Genomic DNA, 20,154 nt, shown 5'->3' on the forward strand with positions numbered 1-20,154 from the left:
AATAAAGACAGACTCAAATTTTGTTTTATTTTTTAATAAAATTTAAATAGTTAAAATAAGAGGAAAGACTATGTTTTAAAGCCAAGCTATTTCTTTGTTCCATGCTAGGCCTTAAAAGTTGGACTTACTAGCAAATACGGGCCACGAGAAGAGAGTTGTATACTTAAAATGCTGGTGTAGAATATATTAAAATAGCCAGTGACTTACTCCAGCTTACCTTAAAACAAAGGAAACACAATCTTTATAGTTTTTTAAGTGCACCGCCTCTTATCCTGATTAATGGAAAAATTGTCCCTACAAAAGACTTTTTTTTTTTTAAATATGAAGACTCTACAAAATATTTGCTTTATCCATTGGCAGGACTTCGAAATTCTCCAGAATATTTAGATGCGTCTACCTAAGAACGTTTATAAATGCCAATTCAACACTGTAACAAAAATTCCAAATAGAACTGGAAATCAGAATAACTCAACCAAATCATCCCACTATAAGAATATTATATTTCAATTCTGCATAAACACAAATCAGCATGGTTTGCTTCATTTTAAAAATCCTTCATGACCCGCAGAATACAGCATAGGTTTATTTCACTATTACCTTTTCCCTTCCATTTCCTTAATGCTATTTCTTCATTTACATTTAAAACAAGATCTAATTTGTTCTACTGACTTCTTCTGCCCTTAGGGCTTTTTAGCCTCAATTCTATCCCCACCCAAGGAGATCCTTCCCCTCTTGCTTCTTAAGGAGGTTTTTGTTTGTTTGATTGATTTTCATTTTCTTCCTTTTCAGATACAGGTAAGTATCCTACCATAAAGGGAGCATGGGAACAGCACTGGGAGTTACCAGGACATTTGCAAGCCAAGACTTTGAGTAGGAACTTCAGCAGCTACTATTTTTGGAAGAAAAATGTCATGCGTTCTTTATATTTGATAATATTTGACATATTTGATAATATGCCTACTATAAACATAGCCTTGTGCCACAAACAACCACAAACTGCAGACAAAGCAATATGGCACACTGTTTGATGAATTCAGCGTAACACAAAAAATGGTAGAGTCCTAGTAGCAGCTGCAATGGTAACAAACATTTGGAAACCAAAGCAATCCAGTAACCTAAAAATACATCTGCTAAACTCAGGAAAAAAAAAATATCTGTGCAATGAGATTAGAAGCTTCCAAATTTCAGACTGATTGCTCAGGGACCACAGTAGAAAACTAAACTCAGATGGAAGGAAGTATTAACTTGGAAAAGCTTCAGCCTTCCAAAATTCAAAATTATTAAAAAGCAATACATCTGTTCATCATTCTATGATTTAACTGTTTTCTAGTCTATGGGAATAAACAGCAGGATACAATAGTTTGCAACATCCGTTTACTTTTTTTTAAAAAAAAAAAAAAACAAACCTTTTTAAACTAAATTAAGAAAATATTCTTACAGGAAAAAAAATTTAGATGAGCACAAAGAAATGCTGTGACAAATCCTGAGACAAATTATCCTACATCATTGCTAGTCTATGAAAACTGGTTTGAATAATAAACATACTGTAGTATTCAGTGACAGCATACAAATCGAAAGTATTTGTAAATTATTAAGTTGTGCATGTTTTTAAATGACAAAACATGCTCACGGTTTACTTTAAAATCTCTCACTGCTTATTATCAAAGTTAAAAGATCATTTGCATACCAATACACATACTGTAAACATGAACTTCTCATTAAGGAAAGATGGGTTTACAGTAATTTGATCTTTTACAGAAAGCTATTGGTAACTGAATCTCTCAGTGTCTAACTTTCTAGAAAATTAAACCAATGTTTCCACTCTCAAAGTTGAAACACTACCGCTTTAGGAAACAGCCCTGTTTATTTGTTAATCAGAAATACAATCGAGTGACATATTTCCATTTGCTCTTTGGCTGACAGTTTCAGCTTCATTATATTTTACAAGAAAACAGCAGACTTGCAGAGGTCCTGTAAATTCTTTCATATCGCAACTGATTTAATTACAGCGGTGAAGAAAAGCAGCGGTGATGCAAAATAAGATCAGCCCAATTGCCCTTATCTGATGATAGGATCTCTCTTCCTGTTTGGCTTGCAGCAGTGAGGACTTCTTGTTTTGTTTCGGTTTTTGTTGGGGTTTTTTTTTCTGGTCAGGCTGCCTCCATCAGGACTGACAGAAGCAAGAAGTTGACATGCCTTTATAATTCCAGCTCGAGAATGATCCTCATACCGACATAGCTGAGTTTCAATCAGTAGGTCGGGGAATGATACTGATGTGGAGAAAATTATCCGGATAGCTCATATGTTCGCTTAGCCACTGTAGGGGTGTTTCCAGCATTGGCTCAATTCCATGAATCATCACTTGAGTCTTCTGCTCTCCATCTAATTCAAAGAAAAAGAGAAACCACTAGTATACCATTCAAAGTTCACAGGAAGATTAAACATTTACTTATAGTTAATTTACGGTAGATTTAATTGGTGTTACAGAGTTTAACATTTAACAGAATGAAAAGCAGGAAACATTGGTATAGAGAAAGCTGAGGTTTCTATCGTCTAAAACAGAAACTTTGAGTTAAAATTAATTCCAAGAAAAAAAAAAAAAAGGGTTAAAATGAAACTTAATGAAAGTGCCACTCTTCTTTATTAGCTGCAAGGTTTTTTTTCCTACAGTGATCACAGCTCGGTGTCAACACAGTTATGGCATATCCATCTCACCGGCCATAAGCCATATGAATTTTACACAGACCATGCTTAAGATGTTGAGCTTCCTAAAACTTACTAATAAAGTTGTGTTCTTAATACTCTGAAAGAGCTGGACTATGTGCGATATATGTCACACGTATAACAGATGTAATATTCTTGAAGTAATTTTGTTTTGCTAAGAATAATTTACTGAAGTCTCTAGCAATATTTCAGTTACTCAGAAGGCTGAGTTGGCATCAGCTTTTTCTCACTTAGTTTCATCTCTTGGAAAAGTTAGCAAATGATTCCCAGTATGACAAGAATATTTTCTAAGAATATTTCAATTCTTTTTATTTATACTTGTCCCGGAGGATGCAAGTACTTTGATCCTTTGATTCAAATGATGGGAACCAGCTAAAGCAACTGACATAACTGTCATGAAATGAACTAAAAAAAACAAAAAATGAAAATTTATTTCAGAGCCTTGAGATGAGAAGAGCATCTGAAATATGCTCCAAATAATGGTTACGGGAAAAAAAAAGTAGGCAGTGAAGTTTCACTGTTTTTATACCATACTCTGGCATTCTCACATGGACCTACCACAGTGAAATCCACAGTCAGTGCTCAAAAATATCACTGCCTTCTCCAACTGGCATTTTAGCCACCCCCCTCCAACTGCCTATACTACAGAACAAACCACGTGCTGCCCGAGAGTTGCACGGAGGAGAGCAGAATCTAGAAGTGAAGGTACCATGACTGTCTCTTTCATTCAGCTCCCCCAGTTGTGGCATAATTCCTATTTTATAGCATAGATAACATCTTATTGTTTTGGTAACCGACATGATTTGACAGCTGCCTGAAGAAGTTTGTATTATAAGCGGGTATCTATGCCAGCACAGACTAAATTAGATGAGGAAGAATCATCCTTGAATATGCTGTTGACTTTATGCTAGTAATAATTCTTCCTGCAGAAGCAGTTATGTTTGCCTAAAATGAAGCATTATACATTAGTTACATGTTGCCTACATCTGGACTCATATTCCATACAAATTCTTGATTAAATATATAAAGCTTGATTCTCTAAATGGCATAATATACAGATTTATCACACTAAATTAAGCATAAACAATTGCTGGTTTCTGGTTTTATTGCAGACAGGCCAGAAAAATGCAGAACACAATTTAAAAATAAACTTCTGGTATTTCCAAGAAAAGCAGGTATTTACTGGGCTGAAACATTGTCAAGAGCATAAACTCCAAAAGAAAAGATCTTGGAAAGCAAGTTTTTATACTGAGAAGTTAGGAAACATCTAAATATCTTTAATATTAAAGTAACTCCCAATATAAGTATGTATTTAACATTACCAAATTAAAATCTATCTATGGTATGCCATAAATTGGCTACAGAGTTGGCGACATTTATTTACATTTCATAATATTTGATTTCCAGGAAGAACTAACTGGCAAACACAGATGGCAGAACGCTGTTTCGGCATTAGTACTGTGCTAGCCACCTATACATAGCTCACTCTTCTTTGCAAAAACTTGTACAAAAATAAATTAAAAGCTTTAGAGCCTCATTATCATTTTCATGTCATTGGAGGAAAGGCTTATAAATGATAAACACTTTCTTTGACTCTTCTTTTACTGTGTGACAGAACATTTGTGGATTTGCGTGCATGTGTGTACTAACTCGATACCTCTTGCTTAAAAATGAAATGCAGTTAATCTGAGTGTCCCGGTTCCCTGCCCTCTACCCAACTTTGTCCCTTTCTCATACAGATCTTTTATTCTGTTCCTCAACAAACTAAGAAAGTCTCAGAGTTCAACCAAGAATTTACGGTTTAATTAAAGTCTAAATCTCTGCATTAGCATTGTTTGTGCCTCCGTATTATCTCTGACAAAGCATCACTTCTCCTTAATTCCTTTTCCCCTTGCGGCTTGACTAAAGAGATCTTATCTACCAATTCTGTATTTACTGTACTCTTCTTTCACAAAATCCATTGTTTTTACTTCAGCATTCTTCCCTCCTTTTGTTACCAGGGACCATAAACTCTCACTTAAGTCACATTTACCCAAACTTTCCTCAACTTTCATGATTTCAGTAACTTCCTCATATTGAATCACATACAGAGTCTCTCTCTCCTATAGATGGCTCCTCTGCTTTACGTAGTAAAAAGCTGCCAACAGCAAATACACTAAAAAAATTACTGGAAAATATTCTTGTTTTCTCAACAGCTGTCTAATTGGTATCCACCATTACCACTGTGATCTGGGTTCTGGATGATTTGCTAGCTATCATGAAAGCTTCATCTGCCTGGTTTATAGATAGAATAGATTTACGTAATATTTTTCCTTCCATTACTGTTAATAGTCTTAAGAGAGTTGTAGCTTATTTTTTATGCATCTTGACACATCATATTCTATGACAACAAAAAGTTCTTTTAGACACAACATATATTTAAATGAGTGGTGTAAGATTTAAATGACTTAATTACATAGAAGATTAATGCCATGTCATTGGATCATGCTTACAAAAATTAGGGCAAATAACTGCTCACCTGTAGTAGATGGGGTCCAGACCTGGTAATATCATTACTGTCAATACCTATTTTACCATATTCAGTTATGTAGTAAAAAGTAGGATTTCCTCAAAATCAAGATCAAATTTTCCAGTCACCTCAATGACTTTTTTTTTTCCCTTTTAAAATCATGATAGAATTGAGTTACATGTTAGCTATCATATGACCGAAAGACGGTTTATTGTACTTGTTGCATATTAATCTCTGGAAGAAGATAAAGTGGAAATATCAGAAAAATAAAAGCATAGCAATATATGTTCCGTAGGAAGTTTTTATAATGTTTGAGCATAGTAACTATTTACTTAAAATCAAAGTATTTTTGTATTACTGAAGTGATGCACAAATATTAAATACTGTTTTGGCATTTAAAAAAAAAAAAAAAAAAAGCCCCAAGACCAATTAAGTCATCTCCTGTCAGAGTGGATGTCCCAGGATTAAATCATTTTTCTTTGCTTTCCTGTTGGAAATCCACAAATACAGAAGGCACTGTAGCCCCCAAAAGCCACTAGCGGCAAGTGATAAGCACAGATTATAAAGCTTTTTGGTAAAATTTAACAATATTCCATCTTCAGAAGGCAGACTGTGCTTACATGTTGTGTTCTAAGACATTTTTGAGACATTTCAGATCACTTAATTTAGACACTAACCGAAAGGCTGCAACACTTAAAGTAGGTACCTGACCCAGGCTGATAATTCATGCCATGTAAAGTCAGAAGAGCTTTCCAACTCTGTACAAAAAATGGAGAGAAATAGGCAGCTCTGAAGTGAAGGGTTTAAGAAGAGGTCTTCTCTATCATCTATAAGGTGCCTCAGTGTTCCTGATCAGGAAACCGCCTTGATCCAGCCAAAGAAAGTATTGGCAAAGAACTCTCTTTTTCAGATAGGCATCTGCTGGAAGGAAGCAAGAGATAAAGGAAGGAAGTGGCTGTTCCATCTCAGAGTCTGAGGAAGTGGCTCAAAGCCCTTCTCAACCTGAGGCAGCTTGAGCCCACTCTCCCTTGTTTAAGGAGAATGCACTAACTACAACAATATTTGCTGTTGCCAATCCCAAGCTTCCTCTAAAAACCCTCAATGCTCAAGCATCAGTGAGAGACAGAGAAAGGACAAAGAAGAGAAAATCTGTAGTCGTCAGAGAAGCTAGGAAGATATGCAATGTCACGGTACCATGTAGTAAGTTTTTCTATTTCCTGTAGCGACATAAATTATTGCTTGCAAAGCAAACCACTCAATATTAGGAAACAAATTAATTAGCTTATTCAGCATCAGATTGTTACACATACTCCTGATGCAATCTAAATACATTTTTCTATGGAATTATCTTTTTATTTAGAAAGGAATCATTAAAGATGGAGGGTGAAGAAAAGATTGTTTTTGAGATAGATTTAAGTGCCTAAGAGCAGAACAGTGAGAAGACACTACTTCTGGCAAAGGTACACATTTCAACCATTTCTCACTCAGATTAGCACCACAATGCTCACCAATGTCGCAGCTACAACCTCCCTTTCACCTATATAAGATCACCTTCTCTAGCCAGACTCCATCTGTGATGCACCACTTAAAATTCCTCAGTGGGATAAAATACCTCTCTTCTGATTTGTGGCCCCTAGCAATCACCTGTCAGGGCAGTTTAGCTGGCTTAAATTCTTTCACTGATAGACAACATAAGATATTCAGGATTTAGCAAAAATTTCCCTGGAGTACTTCAATTAGAATCCTCTTGAATACAAGTCCTCTGCATAGCAAGTCCCAGAACCTGCCTATAGTCATCAAAACAGACAACGCAGAAACCACAGCTTCTTATTCAGGGCAGCACCACTTAGAAAATTGGCTTCGAAACCCTAAAAAGGAAACAGAACCCTGTGATCCAAACTAGGAGCAAACAATGCACTTCTTGCATGATACAAGGCCACAGGACTCTGTTGAACAAGGATACTAAAAAGTGTAAATATAACTATGGAAAGCGTAATGCAATAGCAACCTTATGAATAATGTAACAGAACTAGTTTTCAGCTTTTCCAGCTGTGAAGTGGGCCATAAACATTTGCTTGCTTGTCTTCAGAATACATCATATGTTCTGAATTAGATGATACTAAAGGTATTCCTGACAATAGATTATATCACACTGTAGGAAAACTCATCTTGGGTCAGCGTCACAAGGAGCAGAGTTCTCCTTTTGTGGCTGTGGTGGGGCCACCTTCCCCTTCCACCTCTCCTGCTCCTCCCATTACCAGGCAGGAGAACATGCTGTTAGGTTCACGTGCTTTGAAGCAGCCAGAGCACTCCTTGACAGCGTGTGCTCAGCAGCTGGTGCCTTGGGCATCTCTGAATCTGAACAGACACATCAACACCTTCACTGGGAAGATCTTCATCTACCTCTTTAGGATCTCTTAGGAAATTACTTACAGATACGTGGCTTTCAGTAATGTGCTTCATGTGTAGACGCAGCCACTAAGTTCATTACTCACAGATATTGCTGACTCAATTTTTAAAACCTAAAGTCAAAGCTGGGTGGGGCTAAGTTCCTGTCAAGCAAAGGTGAAATTTTCCTTCTTAAATGCTAGACTTCTGGTCTAGAGGATCGCATATGAAACTATGCACAATTATTTGCAAAAGACTACACTATATTAGCAAGCAAATTCAAAGACTGTGTTCTAACCTGTAACCACAGGTGGTGAGAAAGAACTGAACAGTGGCTGAAATTATCCTTCCCCTCTCTAGGCACCTCAGGTTGGAAATACTAGGGCATACAGAGAAGAGACAGCCCCTCACGAGCTTCATGGTCTAAAGAAGTACTCCAGGGGCTTCTGCAACAGTAGTAGAATATAAATAAACAAGCACTTCATCAATGTACTTCACTTTTTGCACTTCTAAGTAGGTAACATCTCTAAAAACCCCCAAACCTCAATACTGTCAGTAGTGGTTCAATTTGATTCAGGGATCTCTCAACTGCTAGCACTGAAATGCATCAATAGCATCTAGTTCTTCAACAGCAACCTGTCTAAAACTGAAAACAACTCCAATGTCTGATATTAAAATCGACTATGACTGGCTACCATTTACAAAAAAAAACCCAAAAAAACCAAAACAAGCTTTGCAATTATTTTTGTTGTGTGGTACAAAAATCATGTGCTCATAAAATATCCATAAACTTCAAAATAATTAAGCTAAGGAGTATTTATCAACATTTTAACACCAATTTTGTAATATTTACTTTAGCCAGATGCCATATCTTTTTAAATTTATGGCAAAATATTTCTTTGCTCAGTGAGCAAACTTAGCTACAGAATGAATTCAACCCATCTATAAAACAAATATTCACACTTTGCTTTTCTTAAGTATCTATCTTTTTTTTTTTTGTCTAAAAATTAGAAATTAAAACATTAATTCAGGCTTTTCCATTCATAAATTCAAATCCAACTGGAACATTTCTGCAATCAGTTTCTGGCATGTGTATGTGTAATAGCGACCAAAGTACAGAAATATGACAAGACGTTCAGATTCCACAGTAATGATGAGCTCAATATAAAGGACTCAAATAGAAAAACAAACTCGTATATTAAAAAAATCTTACCTATTCAGCTGAGTACTAACAGGTGGTCAATATCTCTGCAATTTTATGGGAAGTGCATATGCAAAAAGTTGAGCTTGGTCAAATCTCTTGCCCAAATAATCACTTGCTCTTTGAATGAACTCAGCACAAGTACTTGAGACAGTGAACACTTCAGTTCTCTTTACTGATACAAAACATTTCATATTTAAGAAAGGATAGCTTCAAGGTCTACGGTTACTACACATTCTATTGAGCAGGGGTTTTTGAGTTAAAACAGAAATAAAATCTTAGTATGAGCTTTCAGAAGCTTCACACTAGCCTATTTCAGCCATCATATCCCAGGTTTTCCTCACTTTTCTGTGAATTCCACCCTATTGCAAAAAGGACCCTGAATGTCACAGTAGTAAGCTCCACTGCCAGAAGTGACTCATTTTCCATAGCAATCTTAACATACTTTTCACATCACTTTAATTGCATGTGAACTACCAATATCTTTGTTCCCTTCCTCTCCCCTAACTTGGAATAATTATCAGTTTAAACAGAAACACAGATGATATACTGGATCACAGTCAGCAAGATGCGCTGTTCAGTATCCTCTGACCAAGAGCAAGAAAACACAAGAAATTCTGCAAAGCTGACTCTAAAATAGCTCAGCCACAACAAAAGATTCCTCTGACCTCAAAAATTTAGAGTCTGATATGTGACCCAAAAGCGCAGGACTGACTTTTCCTTCCTGCCTACATATCCTGCCAGCCCCAGGGAAAGCCACCGATGCTGACTTCAGGTAAAGAACTCGCACACAGAAATATATAGTCAATACCGCAGTCAGAACAAGCCATGTTCCTCAAAATAGTTCTGTATCTGGAACAAACATTGTTCTTAACACAAGATGATGTGGTTTGGAGAACAAGAACTTCAGTTCCTGCATATAATCCAACTGCCCTACTTGAATATAAATAAACAATTAAGTACATCTGGTTAACTAGCAGCAACATAAGAATATCTCTCATTTTAACCATTGGTAGTGACACAAGATCAATTGCTCAAACTGAAGGTCATAGTTTTCCTAAATATATGTTCTCAGCTCTGGATATTCTTGATATCCACACAAATATCCTAGGCAGCTTTTAACTGTGGCAAGTTCCTGGCCTCGAAGACAACTAATAGTAAATAAAATCCACAACTTTCCATTTTGATTAAAAATCTTTTGTTAAAATAATCTTAATTTTAATAGGTTTACTGACCAACCCCTTGCAGATAACAGAACAAGAAGTGCTTAATAGAACAAGAGTGCTTAACCTATCTTTTCTAACTCGTTATTTGGATTTTTTTTAATTCTTCTCCAAAATAAATACTTCAAAACATAAGTCTCTCTCCATCCTGGAGTGTTTTGTCATTCATATCATGTCTCAATTTCACCCTTACAGCACCTTGATGTCATCTTACAGAGCCACTCATAAGAACCACTGTTTTTCAGTCCAAAATGCTATGATAGGACTAGACCTGTATCAACCTCAGTGAAGTCTGCTCCTACAGAGTACTTGACTACAAAAGAATAACTCCAGGCAAGATATCTCAAGTACTCCTCCTTTGCAACTCTCATGAAGTCCATATTCACTGATTTGGCTTTAATTACTGCTGCATTGCTTTACACAGTTTTGACACAGGCCAGATGTCTGATCTCTACATGATCTTCTTGTGGCATAAACATCTCCTATCTGAGTTTAGATATTTGTGACTTAAAGGAGAGGAAAAAAGTGTCTTCGTCACAGTTCTTAGTATGATTAGATTCCCTAGATTATATTCCAGCACAGTCCTAGCTTTCTCTATCCCCAAAGTGAAAGTAGATTTTTTTTTTCTTTTTATTCTTGTATATTTCATAGACACTTTTTAATGGGGTTGTTATAACAGGTCCCAAACTAATTTATGACAGAACCCTAAAATACTTTTCTTAAAGAGTTTTAGAAGACCTTACAATGACTGAACCTGAGATGCTTCCCATCAAAAATCTCGCTTCAGGCAGAAAAAAAAAAAAAAAGAAATTTTATAAGATGAAACTCCCAGGAAATATTTTTACATCGCTTCTTGAGCATCAATGCCCTAGCCTCAGCCCTGAACCAGCAATAAACCTGTGCTGGTTTACAGAAGACTGGAATTAGCAACCGCTCAAGTTGTGCCAGGGGAGGTTTAGATTGGATATTAAGAAAAATTTTGACACTGAAGGGGTTATTAAGCATTGGAACAGGCTGCCCAGGGAAGTGGTTGAGTCACCATCCCTGGAGCCATTTAAAAGATGGGTAGTCGTAGTGCTTCGAGATATCATTTAGTGATGGTTTTTGTCAGTGTTAGGTTGAAGGTTGGACTCGATGATCTTAAAGGTTCCTTCCAATCTTGGCAATTCTATGATTCTATGAAGCTTATAAAACAATTTTCTGCAATTTGTTTAAGTTTGGCTATGCATATGTGGCAAAGTTCAACAGAAATCATGCTGCTGTTCCATATAACAAGCAAGCACACTATACATTTGTATATACAAGGAACAGGCAAGGTGTGCATTAAAAGATAAGCACTTGAATGCATAACAAATTGAGCCCAGCTCATCCATGGTATGTTTTCTATTGTTGAGGGACAGTTAAATCACTTTTAGGAGTTGTGTAGCTTTTTTCTTTTTTTTTTTAAACAGCAGACATCTTGACTTACAATATGTTAACCCTTTCCTGCAATATGCCCTTAATTAGATATGAGATTTCCCTTCCCTCTAAACAGCATACAACTGACCTTCAGAAATCAAGGCTATCTCTGTTTACAGCCAGGGAGCTAAATGTGATCAATATGGTTCTTGAAAAAAAATGAAACATTTGATAAAGATTTTTCTCTGTAAAGATTGGCATAAAGCAAATCAATTTGCTGTAAAAGACCTCTTGATGCTAACCGTTTATAACTTTTATAATGTCGTTGTTTTCAAAACACGATTATGCCAAGCAATTAAATCGCAAATTCTCTATACAATCATATTATATATTCCCTATGCATACACACATTCATACTTAAAGGTTTTTAATGGCATTCTTGAACTTTCAACCTCTATTTTACTTCATTTTTAAGTTACTATAATTCACATCATGCCTGTAAATATTCTTCAATTCCAATGGCCGTCCATCTTTTATAATGAACTTTTCAGCTAATCAAATGATGAACCATCCCTAGCAAGGCAAAGCAAAGAAGGATAACTGTTGCTGCAAAGTCATTGTCAATACAGAAAAGACCAGCAAGTTTACTTGTTTTCATCAATCCATAATGCTAATTGTTAGCTTATCTGCCCAGCTTAATAAATCAAATTCAAAAGAGGACATTCAAACATAATTACAGTCTAAAAACATTTGCCTGAGAAGTGGTAAGCGATGTATACAGATCAAAGGCTTAGTGGCTGCTATTTCATGTTTTGTACCTTCCCTCATTTAACTGGAGAAAAATAAACTGGGTTTGGTTTCTTTTAAAATGCTACTTCCAGCAATATTATTATGATGTTTAATGAAGTAAACAACTTCACAAGCAAACAATACATGAAAATAGAGATGGGCTATTCAATTAACCTCAAAGTACAGACAGTTTTGTTCCATGTCTGACAAATTCTTCAACCTCTGCTAAGTTGATCAGTAAAAACTTGGCTAATTGAATCCATCGATGTGAAAAACCACAGGCTCAAGTCTGTACTGCATACATCAAGCTGAAGGATTTCTGCGTCAGCCATGGCGGTAATAGTCAGCGGGGTCAGGTCAAAGAGGGTTAAAGTGAGTCAGGATATAGCCAAAGGAATACATCAAACACTGATTTTAAAAGGGCAATTAATCTTAGACAGAAATGCTTCCTGGGGAATGAGATCTCAATCTTAAGAGCACACTACATGATGTAGCAGTAAAAATGTACATATACAAGCTTAGCGAGCTTTCATCCTGTGATCACAAACAGAAGGGGAGTGCTGTTTATCAGAGAAATACAAACCCTTGCTAAAATACTTACATTAGCTTCTTCCGGGCCCTTACTCATTGAAAAATAAATTCTTTAATGAGAAGGCAATAGAGTTTGCACACATGAAATATCTTTTTCTGTACATGTACTGTAAGTTCTTTCGAACACCTAGTAGATTAAAGTATTTAGAGATCTCTAACACAGTAAACTGAAAGAATTAAAGAATTGAAAAATTCAGGAAAGTGTGGGTAAGGGAGAACTGGAATACCTGAAGGGCTCTTTACACTGAACACTAACTTTAAAAAAATAAAAAAGAAATACTCCCCCCAAACAGCTACCTGTTCAGAGTTAAGATTGGAAGTAAATTTTAATCTAAAGTTAATTTTAATTTTTCTATTCCAAAATATCAAGTTAGCTTCAAAGTTGTTCGACTATCATATAATCTTCATTTTTAAAGAGAATTTGACTAGTAATTTTTTTTAGAGTTCAGAAAGTTTTTTCCCCACTTACAGCAGAAAAGCAGATCAAAAAAGTAGATAAAACTTACAACACATACATACAGCATTTGCAAACAGAATTTGCTAAGTCAGCATCATTAATTAATTAGTAATATTACTGGAAATCATTAGCTATGTGGACAAAACACTTCAGGTACATAGCTCTGAAATGAGTTACAGCTCATTTGCTGCATTAGTTTGCAATTTTAAAGAGAGCTGGTTTTGTAACCACACTCCCATCTGAGGATACTGATCCCCCAACATCAAAAGTAGCAGAACGGCATCTGTTTGTGTATCTGGTCCATATATCTGGCTTCTTTGCTTAAATTGCCAGTGAGTAACACTTTGCATTAAGATACTGGACTTAGTGAAGTTTCCCAAAGTGTAGACACCCACCGCATTTTGCCATTGCAAGTGTGGTGATGACACCATCAAGAAAAAGGGCAAGGAGCACAAGAGGCATTCAAATCTTCAATGACTATAGCACCTCTGTGCATGTACAGCCAAGCCCCTGAATAAGGAAAAGTTTTACCTCTATTTTCTTACAAATATTCTCCAAATTGCTACAGGTGCTAAATAAGATGTACAATTTATCCACTGACTGTGAAGCTAGCAAAATCTCTGATTAAAATGAGATATTCAAGAAGGGGACAACTACTATTGTACAAGAGCTGCTGAACCCTTAGAGAAGAGAGGATACAGTAAATAGCATTTATTAGTGGGTTACTCTGCTTTACATTATTGGTAAGGCTGCTACTTTTCTCCTAATTATTTTCTGTAGGTCCTTTAGTTTTGCAGGTTCTCTTCTTTTTAGGCCTGTAAGATGTTTATCTCCTGGGAAAATCAGGTTATAGCTACATGCATCAAGGCAGAGTAGAAGATGACCGCAAGAGAGAAGGAAGATTGGAATGATTTTACTTAGTCCCCCCTCGCCCCCCCAAAGATACAGTACATACACCTAATTTAAAGGTATAGATGTAGCTCATAAAATAGACCAGAACCCACTCTCTGGACCACAGGGCAACTGCCAGAGAACAGCTCACGCGTATTCAAGCTAAATTATCTCCCCCTCCTTATCACTTATTGAGCACAGCCCCCAGACTGGTAATCCGTGAACAATGCTCCAATTTTCTGGGAGAGTATTAATTGGTGTAAACCAAAATTATGCCAGAGAACTGCTAATAATCATACAGCACAAACAACACATGTTCTAGACCTCTTTCGTTTACTAGTATAAATAAAAACACTAACATCACAATGTCAAAATCTGTTTGTGCACTGCAGTGTCCTGGTTGAGAACTTCACGTTGCAAGCCTTCACAGAGGTTTACTGCTGTCTCCTGAAACCTTTGGTAGATCCACTAAGGTCTCCAGTTACAGCACTAAAGTCAGCAGTGCTGTGTATGTAGCATATGAACATTAACAGGATGATGAACCCTACTGATAAAAAGGAATTTTGGAGCACTCACATTTTCTATGAAACTAACCTTAAAAACTATCCTGTAAGTCTGTATACTTTGTGTACTTTAATTGTTGCCAATATGCTTGCTTCTCTGAGCAAGGATACATGAGAAACTAGGAGAAAGGTTTGTTTTGGGTTTTTTTGTGACTTTTTTGATGGCTCAGTCATACTGAGTGACCTCTGTGACCTCCTTGGGGTGAGACAGACTGATTTAGATCAGGATTCAAAAAAATCAAATTCTTAATTCTGCTACTGACCTCTGTGTGACCAGGTGCAAGCCACATCACCCCTCTGTGCCTCTAATTTCTCCTTCCTTTTTGTCTCTCTTCACTCATCTTTTGTCTAACGATAAATTCTGTGGGAACATACTGCAATGTCCGTACAGTACATAAAGAACCTGACGTCTCCTCCTAAGACACAAAGAAAATATTCCTTTTAAAACTGAAAGTTCACCACAACCAAAGCAATTTGTCAAGATGCTTTGATTCCAACAGTTTTCTTAAAACTCATATGCATGGCAGATTAGTAACAGAAACCTTGCCCAATTTCTAGTAGTTTTCCACAATCTTTTCTTGACTGCCTAGATTGTCAGATCTGTACCATTCCATCAGGGATTTGGGGGTAGGACGTTGATGCTCTACTGCAGCCCATGAAGCAGACTGCTCTAGGATGAAAAATCCCCCCTCTTCTGCAGAGAATTCTAGAAGTGCTGGCTTGTGATTTCCAAACTGAGTAAGCTGAATTTTGAAAAAGTTATTTTGCTCTGTGGAGGATTTTACTTTCTCCATTTCAAACTATTACTGTTAATAAAAGACTTAAAAAACTTCGTTGTGCCTGAATAAAGTCATTGGCCTTCTGACAAATTTAAAGAGAATAGTCTGGAGCCTGATACCAATAAAACTTATTGGGTGGCCGACAGAACAATTTTAGCTGTAGCTGAACAAATTTCCAGTCTTGTACGAGAAACAGCATTATTTCCCTATTTGCTGTACCTATTCCTACATTCTACCCTTTTGAATGGGGGTAATTCAGAACCACTTCAGAACCACCAGAAACCACTTCTAAGTCACAAATAAAAAGCACATTACTCTTCATGATATTGGGAAAGTTGCTGGATGGAAGAGGAAAAACTAGATTACAATAGAATATTTCAATTGGAAAGGACCTACAATGATCATCTAGTCCAACTGCCTGACCCATTCAGGGCTGACCAGAAGTTAAAGCATGTTGTTAAGGGCATTGTCCAAACGTGTCTTAAACACTGACAGCCCTGGGGCATCAATCACTTCACTAGGAAGCCTGTTCCAGTGTTTGACCACCTTCTTGGGGAAAAAATACTTCCTAATGTCCAGTCTGAACCTCCCCTGGTGTAGCTTTGAGCCATTCCCATGCATCCTATCACTGGATACCAGAGAGAAGAGCTCAGGACCTCCCTCTCCACTTCCCAACCTCAGGAAGCTGCAGAGAGCAGACCAATGAGGTCACCCCTCAGCAACCAAACTCCAAACTAGACAAGCCCAAAGTCCTCAACTGCTCCTCACAAGACATTCCTCCCAGCCCTGTCACCAGCTTTGTTGCCCTCCTCTGGACACATTAGAGTACCTTCACATCCTTCTAAAATTGTGGGGCCCAGAACCGCAAACAGAACTCAAGGTGAGTCCGTACCACCACTGAATACAGCGGGATAATCACATCTTTTGACTGGCTGGTTATGCTGGGTTTGATGCACCCCAGGATGTGGGTTCCCCTCTTGGCTACCAAGGCACACTGCTGACTCATATTGAGCCTGCTGTTGACCAGCACCCCCAGATTCCAAATAACTCTCAGATTATTTGCACCTGTGTAGTCATGACAAACTAATTCTATATTAATTATGTAGTCATGATTATTAATTCTATAATCTCCAGGCAACTTCTGGACTTCTACCTCTTTTGATCAAAAAGAGCTACTAAATCAAAAGGCATGCAGTTTTAACACAGAAAAAAAAAAAGTATTTCCACTTCAATTTAAAAAAAAAAAAAAAAGCAACTGGGGTAGGTAGGTGTGTGTGGGTGTAAACAAAAATAAAATCAAAAAGTTGGAAGTCAGACAGATGAAAGGCAACTGCAGAATGATAATCCAAGCAGATGGCCCAGTTAGGAAAAGATAACAGGCACAAATAATGACTCACACCCGAAAGGAGATGTACACGATGACCTCCTCTAACAAGGAGAGCACCACTGAGTCAAGGACACAAGGAAGGTGGAAAAACTTAAGTAGCAGGTCTAAACTGAACTTCAGACCACAAGATGACTCTCACAGTAGAGAAGACAGTGGACTAGAATTCATAGCCCTGGTGAGCTTTTAATTATCTTTTAATGTGCCTGCACACTACAAGACCTTTAACCCTTCACAATACTGTCATATCCATGCGGGATGAAAGCATGGCTAATAAGCTGCCTAAAACTGACTAGGGCTAGTTAAATTTCTAAATTTAGGTGGCCTGGAAAAGTATTTCAACACTGTACCTCCACAGCACTGAAAAGCTGAGACCAGCCTGCAGAGAGCACAGGCAGTCAGACTTACTAGCTAGACACGGGGAACAAAAGCTTCCTGAGTTTGCTCACCAGTGGAACAGCAAAGACTGGGATGGTGCTGTGCTGCAGCTCCCACAGTAAACCCCAGGTCCAGCTAATTCTGACCTCAGACAGAGCAAGCCCAGTTATATTTCATGTCAATCCAAAGACATACACACTGCACACATTTTACTTCCTTCTATTGCACTATTTGTCACTTGCATCAAAATCCAGAGCTTACACAGCAAATCTAATCTAAATTCAATTTTCTGTTTGACTAATTTACTGGAAGTCAATGCTTAGAAAACTGGAGGAGAACAAAAACAGTTAATATGTAGTCTCTCATACAATATACATTAAAAAAAGCTGAGACTTAATTGAAAACAGCTGGTCCCTAATTTTACAAAATCATTCTGTACAGCAAGTCTTAAGAGAAAAATCCTGGAAGTCTTTTTGATCCTTGTTTTATTTCTGAAAGAACTAATGACACTGCTGTAGAAAGAGGTCAGTTCACACAGCTTTTCTGAATGAACAACAATGCTGTGAAAACTGGGATTGATTGATAGCCTACTGTTTGCGTCATTATGTCCAAATGTTTACCATTTGAGTCTTCAAGGAAGCATGAGACAAAAATCAAAACAAGTTTTATGAAGACTTCAACAACACTGGCAAATGAAAATTGTATCCAGAATTGTTTAGACATGACAGCAGTGAAAGACAACTGTTTCCTTCTGCATTATACAATTTTTATCTTTGCATTATGCACAATGTCTTAAATTTCTGGTGTGGAATAGGAAAAAAGTCTTTCGCTCCCCCAGAACAACTCCGTTTTCTATCATTTTAACCCTTCGCCTCTTCAAAGCATTCTGTTGAACTCGACGCTGTTTCCTCCTGCAGTTGCTGCTCTGCAGTTATGCAAGTTCATGGTGTGTTCATCCCCTTCTCCCAATAAGATGAGTCACCATTTCTAAATGAACTGTTTACAATATTAGGACATTCTTTTACAGGAACCTCATAAATGTCTACTAAACAGTTTTTTTTGTTTGTTTTTTTTAATTGCTGTGAATTATTCTCATGGGTTTTTTCAAATTTGATAAACTCTGAAGTTCCTAACTGGTATCGCTACTTCTGGAAACAAAGGCCCCTTAATTGGCAACAGGAACACCTATCATCAGATGCATAAAACCATGGGGAAATGCAGCATGAGTTCTCTAGCAGCAACAGATAGATAACAATTTTATTTATCTGTCATAAATGACATTAGGCTACCTGCTTACAGCAACAATCTACCTAATCTCAGCAAGACAGAGGTTATTAGACAGTAGGGGAAAATAGCAATGGTGTTATCTCATTCGGGCACAGATAACTAATTTCCTTATTCAGCAGTTTTGGGAAGAATACCCATAAGTACCATATCAGCTATCTGACCTTATGCTATCTTTGCAGGCCACAACATGGTCTTAACATCTTCTCTTCCTTACCTGGACAGAAACTATAACCATGCAGTCTAAGAGACCACAGGCAGTATCAAACTTCATCTTAGCCTGTTCCTCCATAATACACTAAATCTTCTCACAAATAGTAATAACTCTCAAGTTATTTAAAAGGCAGCCTAATTTTCTGGAAGTGGAACTACTGCTGACAATTCCACTTTACCACACAAGAACTGTCCAATTAAAGGATCAACTTTTGTCTGTGCAAGTGGCATCCACAAGCATAGGAAAAAAAGATCAGACAACGAGTTTACAAGCTGTAGCATGAATAATCAGAATAATTTGATTCTAACCCCGGAGTCCTCATGAATGGGTGTTTCATATTAAAATAAAAAGAGACATCTGTCATGAGCTCAGATTCAAAACTACACGATGCACAGTCTATGAGAAGTAAAACTAGGACTTTGGACTGTTGGCTGGAAAGGATCTTTGTCCAATTTCAGGAGTGTAAAATGCTGAACGAAAAGGGGGACCAGTGGACAATTTTATTCTGGTCTTCCCTGAGTAACCAGGACATTAGTCTTCTTGGATGACATCTGAAAACCGAGAGATCTAAACTGGGAAAATGAAGAATGTTCATAGGGAGACATGGTCCCTAGGTATCTAAATATTTTTGATTTTCATATACGATGGCACAAAAAATTGTTGGGAAACTCAAGGAAACTGAAGGATAGATAATGGAACACCGCTGGACGAAAGGATGGAAAGCAAGAAGAAAGAACAAAAGCAGAAGTGATAATGATTAACTATTTCCCTGAAGATATAGATCAGTCTCTATTAGGAAATTAACTAAGGTTTGAAAAACTACAAAAATAGCTATATAAATTATGGTGAGCTTAGTCAAAGTAGAAGAGTCCATTTTAAAGGATGCAAAATCAGATATTAAAAGAGTAACCAAGGATAGCAAGAGTTAGGTATAACTAGAATAGAGGTATTGAAGCGACATGATGGAGGAAAAAGAAAGGAAACAGCTGTAGGTACATTGACATGAAAGAAAATAAGATGGGTCAACACAAGTTGAAAAAAGAACTAAAAGTAAGTGCCTCTTCCATGATGCTGGGATCAAAATCAGAAATAATTAAACATTGACCAAAACCTAAATGACTGGCTTGCTTCGGTTTTAAGTACAAACACCTAGGAAGAAACAAACATAAAAACAAAACCAAGCACCCATCTCCCTCAACAGGAGATGATCACAACTGAGAACTAAACACAGTTTGATATGCTCAAACTGCAGAGCTTGCAAAGTTTTACTTTAAAAGATTCAAAACTGAAATGAAATTGCACATCTAGTACGGATTCCCAGTAACTCTAGGAGGTCAGCAATAGCAAGCTAAGTATTATCTATACAACCACAGAACTCCCA

The 20,154-nt window shown here is 37.1% G+C and overlaps 1 protein-coding gene across 1 annotated transcript in view; it reads right to left on the reverse strand.

Moving 5' to 3' along the window:
• Positions 1–34: 34 nt before the first annotated feature.
• ATG5 (autophagy related 5) overlaps positions 35–20,154 on the reverse strand; it is a 71,684-nt gene continuing 51,564 nt past the window's right edge. Inside the window, exon 8 of the mRNA XM_074150401.1 lies at positions 35–2,382. Coding sequence (XP_074006502.1) covers positions 2,246–2,382 — 137 coding nt within the window. The 3' untranslated portion in view covers positions 35–2,245. The remainder of the gene's footprint in view (positions 2,383–20,154) is intronic.

The sequence above is a fragment of the Numenius arquata genome, chromosome 7 (assembly GCF_964106895.1).
Source record: "Numenius arquata chromosome 7, bNumArq3.hap1.1, whole genome shotgun sequence".
NCBI classification, from domain to species: Eukaryota; Metazoa; Chordata; class Aves; order Charadriiformes; family Scolopacidae; genus Numenius; species Numenius arquata.